At 61.6% G+C, this 5,852-nt stretch overlaps 2 protein-coding genes across 2 annotated transcripts in view; one reads left to right on the top strand and one right to left on the bottom strand.

The window, feature by feature from the left end:
• Positions 1–319: 319 nt before the first annotated feature.
• Positions 320–5,042, top strand: KLHDC9 (kelch domain containing 9). The gene is made up of 5 exons (XM_006032717.3): positions 320–691; positions 1,946–2,466; positions 2,807–2,957; positions 3,190–3,388; positions 4,744–5,042. The coding sequence occupies exons 2-5, from the start codon at positions 1,958–1,960 to the stop codon at positions 4,908–4,910; spliced, it is 1,026 nt and encodes a 341-aa protein (XP_006032779.1). The 5' UTR covers positions 320–691; positions 1,946–1,957; the 3' UTR covers positions 4,911–5,042.
• Positions 5,043–5,410: 368 nt separating this feature from the next.
• The window catches only part of PFDN2 (prefoldin subunit 2), a 1,786-nt gene continuing 1,344 nt past the window's right edge, over positions 5,411–5,852 (bottom strand). Inside the window, exon 2 of the mRNA XM_025214481.1 lies at positions 5,411–5,840. Within this exon, the coding sequence (XP_025070266.1) occupies positions 5,557–5,840 (284 nt within the window). The 3' untranslated portion in view covers positions 5,411–5,556. The remainder of the gene's footprint in view (positions 5,841–5,852) is intronic.

Below are 5,852 nucleotides of genomic sequence, written 5' to 3'. Positions count from 1 at the left end.
GGTGCCATGGGGAGGCGGCTGGGGGAGACCCAGGCTCCCCCTGGGATGCGGCGGGCTCCAGCTGGGGGTGCCCCTGGGCAGAGGGGGGCCGGGAGGGGTCTGGGTGAGCTGGGGGGCAGCAGAGCGCGGGCAGGGGGTGGCGACACACAGGTCCCATCCCCCACCCCCGTGCATCGGTGCAGCGAGAGCAGAGGCTGCCCCCCCCGGGTTGGCTGAAGCCCACCCAAGAGAGGCCGGAGCAGCGCCAACCCGAGCCCTGGCCCCGGCATGCAAGGCCTGGCTGCACCGGCCTGGCCCCACCTGGAGTTTTTATCCGGGTTTTTTATTTTTCATGTCCTGCCTGGGGCCAAACCAGCTGCGAGGTCTATCGAGCGAGCAGAGCTCCATCGCTCAGGTCTGTGCGGTGCGTCCTCTTCAGCCTGGGGCTTCAAGCACCCCAGGTCCATGGCAGCATCCTACGGGCGATCCCAGAGACCTTGGGGGTCAGATGCCCCCAAGTCCCACTTGCCCCAAGCCAAAAGAGCAAGTGAGAGGGAAAGCAATCCCCTGCCCCCATAAACCGTGTAGCCGAGATCCTTGAACTTGGAGGCATTTACAGAGTCTCGCAGGGGTCGCCCCCGCAGCAAGGGGCAGGCCTTCGCCCTCTAGCTACACTGAGTCATTCGGACCGAGGAGGGCTCTCCCCAGCCAGGTCAGTGAAACCACTTGGGCCCGAACCATCATCATGGCATCTCCCCCGGGCACCTGTCTGCAGCAGTGCCCTGTGCCCGTATAGCCACTTACGCTGCTTCCATCGCCAAAAAGGGCCGGGCGATGGGGAGCCCCTGGTGCCTGGCATGCAGGGCCATGCCCAGGGCTGGTGGGAGGACTGGGGGCAGCAGCTCCTGGCCCCCATGCTCCTCTGAGGATCCTTCCTCCCTCTGCTTTCCCTCCCCAGCTGTGGAGGCTTTTCTTTTCCCCCTCCGCTCCTTCATTTCAGCCCTGAGCCGGGCTCCAGAGGCATGCCTGTGGCTGGCTGGGTATGTGCCTGCCTATCTAATCGGCCAGAGCAGAGCCCAGGCTCTCCTCCCAGGGCCCATCAGTAACACTACTCACCATATGCATAAGGGCTCCGGACCCAGCTCGTTAACCCTTGCATCTCATGGCACTTGAACTACAGCAACTCACACTTCGGCCCCTGCTACACGTTGCATCTATTATGTGATTCACTGAACTGCACAATAAATGTAGTGTCTACACGTGCAAAATACATTACATATATTATGCAATTCATTAATCGCACAATAAACTTAAAGCAGCCACACATGCAAAGTACATTACATATATTAAGCGAGTCAATAGTGAATCGTGCAAGAAATTTAGAGCAGCCACACATGCAAAGCATGTTACATATACTATGCAATTTGTGGATCCCACAATACATTTATTATCTCCAACTATAAAAAGAGCTAACCCACTGTAAAGTTATTTATGCAGGATAAATGTGTAACAACTCTAGAGCTGGTTTCTATCCAGCTTTCATTTGAACTTATAGCTGGGCCCCTATTAATCACGTGGGTGCATGTAGGTGCCCAGTCAGTGGAACAGGATCTGGCCCTGGGACTTCACAGCTGCTGCCATCCTACATGCAGTAGTCAACACAGCACCAGGGTGCTGGGCACTTAGGCCTGTACCATTTGTGTAGAAGGAGAATCATTGCTAACTATTTGCAGTGCAGGGCCTATGACACACAGTCGGCCATCCTGCTTCCACCCAGCAGGCGGCAGCAATGAACGCATCAATGGGGTTTGATCATCCGTGTTGTCAAGCGGAGGAGACATGACTTACCTGAGGCCATGCTGTGAATCAGTGGCAGAGCAGGGAGCAGCCCGGGGGGTCTGGTTGCGAGGCCGAAACATGGCGCCCGCTGGCTGGGGGGCGCTGACGGCTGCTTTGCTCCCTGCAGGTCAGTGCTGGCATGAGCGCTGCCCCCAGCCTCTGGGAGTGGAAGCCCATTGCCCGGGATGCCCTGCTCGCCCGCGCCCACCACTCCTGCGACGTGGTACGGGGGAAGCTGCTGCTTTTCGGGGGGCTGAGGTCAGGCGAGCCCAAGGAGCCGCCGCTGGGGGACACAGTGGCCTTTGACCCTGTGCTGCTGACGGCTGAGACGGTGGTGCCAGACAGCAGGGACCCACGCAGCCACCATGACACGGCCGTGCTGGCCGACCGCTGGCTGTGTGTGGTGGGCGGCTGGGACGGCGCGCACCGCATCTCGTCGGTGGGCTGCTTCGATGCCGAGCAGGGGCGCTGGGAGCGCTGGGCCGAGGGGCCCTCCAACGACCCCCCGGTGGGGCTCAGCAGCCACACCTGCACCAAGGTGTCGGAGCACGAGCTGCGGGTGGTGGGCCGGCAGGGCGGCCTGCGCACCCAGCGGCGCTTCGCCAGCCTCTACACGCTGCGCATCAACCCCACCACCAAGACTTACTGGTAGGTACCTGCGGGGCAGCTCACCCAGGCCCCGCTAGGGCTCTGGGAAGGTGGCCTGCCTGGGTGTGATGGGGACCCCTCACTTCCCAGGCTGTTTGGGGGCCCTTTTAACACACCCAAGGGAGTCGTTAAAGGTCTGAGCTGCTCCCAACTGCACTGGGGGGCTCAGACCCCCAACTGGCTGCTACGGTAATGCGGTGTCCTTCTGGGCCTGGGCAGCGGGGTCTCCTGTGCATGGCAGGGGGGCCTCTGGATGGCAGCCACCAGCCCCTTAGTTGGCTTAAGAGGTCCCCCAAATACCCTGGTACGGGGGTGGCAGGAACCTTCCCCTCTGCTGTAGGTACAAGGAGGAGGATTTGCGCCTGGCCTCACGGGCCGGGCACTCGGCCATGCTGCTCCACGACCCTGGCGGCTACCGGCTGGTGGTGTTTGGGGGCCGCGACTCCTGTGATTTGGAGGTGGCCGGACACTGGAGCAAGGCCAAAATCCATGTGAGTGGCTGATGGCGCTGGATGGTTCCTGCCTGCAACAAGCCCTTTGCACCGGGCAGCTTCAGTGGGAGACTGCAAGTAGCCAGGAGCTCTCCTTACCCCCCAGCCAGTGCTCCTGCCCCACTCCCCACAGCACACGGCTGCGGGGGAAATCTCCTTTGTTCCCCAGGGGCGAGCCTGCTCCTGGGCTCACCCACCCCGTCTTCACCCTCTGCTCTTCCCGTTCCCCCAGGTGGAGCCCGTGCACGCGCCGAAGCTGACGGCGCAGCTCTCTCGCCTGGTGGGCTCGGGGAGAGGCTCCCCGCAGGCTCCCAAGGGCCTGAGGCACCAGTCCTGCAGCATGGTCGGGCCTTTCGCCGTGGTCTTTGGGGGGGAAACATTGGCCAAGGGGAGAGATGCCGTCTGCAATGACCTCTACATCTATGACACAAGTATGTCATGGGAGCAAGGAACTGGCTGGCATGCGCTTGCACAGAGCTGTGTGTATGTGTACATGCACAAGTGTGTGCGTGTGTGTGCATGCATGCGCTAACTCCTGCCATCTACTGGAAGGAGTCAGGACTGCTCAGCTTGTGGCTCCTTAGCCCCATATTGCAGGTGGAAGTGGTGATTCTCCCTTAGTTCTTGCCTTGGAGCAAAGATCTGTGTCTTGCCCGTCTCCTGGCCCAATGCTAAGCAGTCCTGGGTGACCGTAGGGCACAAATCAGTGACAGCTCTGCCCTGGCATGGCCCAAAAGATTTGCTGTGGGTCCAGGGAGGGGCCAGGGGCAAAGATGGGGGTGGGAAAGGTGAAGGAAGGAGGTAAGAGAGGGAGGGTGAGGGAAGCCCATGGTCTGGGGTAGTTACTGGACCCTGGATGCCCTGCGTGTGGCTCTGGACTCGGCCTGAGCAGCCTGTAGCCACCTTCCCTCTGATACAGGTGGGGGGGAACTACAGTTCCCAGCATGCAACACCCCACCCCTGCTCCAAAGGGAGGCGGAGCTGCTGCGCACAGGCTCATGGGAGTGGCAGTGCCAGGGCCCACACCTGCTGAAAGCAGCCACAACCCTGCAGCTCAGAAGCTGAAGTTGCAACACTGCAAAGAGGTCGAGATTCCCTTGGCCACGGAGAGGAAGCAAGGACCGGGCTGGACACTGCCTGGAGAGGGGCGTCCTGGTCCGGACCCTGTTCCCACAGCAGCTCGGTAGCCAGCGATGCCTAGTACAACCCTGAGTGGACCTGGAGCTGCCTCCCAGAGCTCAGGCGAAAGCCAGCAGCAGCAGACTGCAGATCCCGCGTGCTTCGTTTGGCCCAGGATCTCCAAGACCACATAGCACCCACACCTGCACCCGGGCACTGCCCTGGGGGCGGTCAGGGCTGTCACCCAACTCTCCCACAGGCTGGAGCTACTGGAGGACAGAGGCCTGGCTGCTCTAACCTGGGCTCTGATTTGGAAGGAGAGTGCTCCTGGTTGCTGGGGCTGGGTATCAGGCAAACCCTGAGCACCTGCTCAGGGCAAACCCCCTCTGAATCACACTGTGACAGGGTGCACCCCATGCCCAGAGTAGGGAAACCAAGGCATGACAGGGAAATGGCTTGCTCAGAGTCACCAGAGTCCCGGCTCCCGGGTGTCCCTGCAACAGGCTGTCGCTCACATCCTGGAGGCTCCTCAGGTCGATGCCCGCTTCCCTTTGGTGGTCTCTGATGTGGAGCCTGCCGGCAGCGGGCAGGGCTAGATAAGGCAGGCTGGCAGGGGGACCCTCCTGGCCAAGTCCCCATGCTCTGCCCTTCCTCTTGTGTTTCCCAGGATGCTCCTCCCCGAGCTGGCTCCACTTCCCTGGCTCAGACAGGCGCCAGAAGAGGGTCGGGCACCGCACCTGCCTGTGGGACGACAAGTTGTACCTGGTTGGGGGCTTCGGGCCCGATGGGAAGACGCCCTGCCCCGAGGTCTGTGTCCTGGACATCCCCGAGTGAGCAGAGAGCGCCCACCATCTCCTCGGCATCCTCTGTGTGGCCCAGACAACCCGCCTTCCTCTTGCGAGCAGTGCAGCCTGCCCTTGGCTCAGGCATGGTGCATGGGAAATAAAAGGGTCCCGTGGAACAGGATCTGTCCCCTTTCTGTCCTCTGTGGGGTACCACCAGGTGCCCGCCTCACTGCCCCTCTCCGTGGCACGGTGATGGTGGGGAGGCTGACGGCAATGCTGTTCTCCACGCTTGGCTTCGAGGCCTGGGGTTTCTCCTGCTTGGCCTCCCCCAGCCAAGCCTCTGGAGTCCCTGGAGGAGATAAACCCTGAATCCCTCCTGTGGGATGGACGGACAAGCCAGGCCCTCCCTTCCATGAGGACGTGGGCCCCTGTGCACATAGGGCTTATGCTGGCATTGAACCAGAGGGGACCTGGGGATCCCCTCTGGGGCAGACGAGCTCCTGCCCCAGCTACACCCCCAGCCCCTCTTCCACCACTTGTGCACTGAGCTCACGACCAAAAAAAAATTTATTTAACAAAAATACAACACGAGACGCCCAAGTAATAAAGTTAAGCTGGGTGTGGGGGAGAGAACCAGGGCCCTGGAAGGGGGTGGACAGTCCTTGGGGAAGGGGGCAGGGCATGGGGCGAGTCGCCTAGGAGACCAGGACGCCGGCAGAGCTGGCCTTGGGCCCGCTGCCCTCCGCACTGTCCTTCGGCGGCTGCTTCTGGTCGTCCTCGCCCATGAGGCGGATGTTGTGCTTCTCCCGGAACTCGTTCAGCTCCCGGCCCTTCGTCTGCAGCTGCTGGTTCAGCGTCTCGATGATCTTGTTGATCTGCCGGGCGGAGAGAGGAGGATGAGGAGTCGGGTGGGGGCACATGGCAGGACCCAGCATGGCCCGACGCAGAGCCCGGGGGATCAGGACGCGCCGGCTGGGGGCTGCCGTGGGCA

This window comes from Alligator sinensis, unplaced genomic scaffold (assembly GCF_000455745.1).
Source record: "Alligator sinensis unplaced genomic scaffold, ASM45574v1 scaffold463_1, whole genome shotgun sequence".
NCBI lineage: Eukaryota > Metazoa > Chordata > Crocodylia > Alligatoridae > Alligator > Alligator sinensis.
This window is presented reverse-complemented; position numbering and strand designations above follow the sequence as displayed.

Bases quoted from the DNA above. Each gene is read 5' to 3' on its own strand.
- KLHDC9 (XM_006032717.3), top strand. From the start codon at position 1,958: ATGAGCGCTGCCCCCAGCCTCTGGGAGTGGAAGCCCATTGCCCGGGAT. The intron at 2,467-2,806 runs GTAGGTACCTGC...CCTCTGCTGTAG, and splicing joins CCCACCACCAAGACTTACTG to GTACAAGGAGGAGGATTTGC. The intron at 2,958-3,189 runs GTGAGTGGCTGA...CCGTTCCCCCAG, and splicing joins GGAGCAAGGCCAAAATCCAT to GTGGAGCCCGTGCACGCGCC.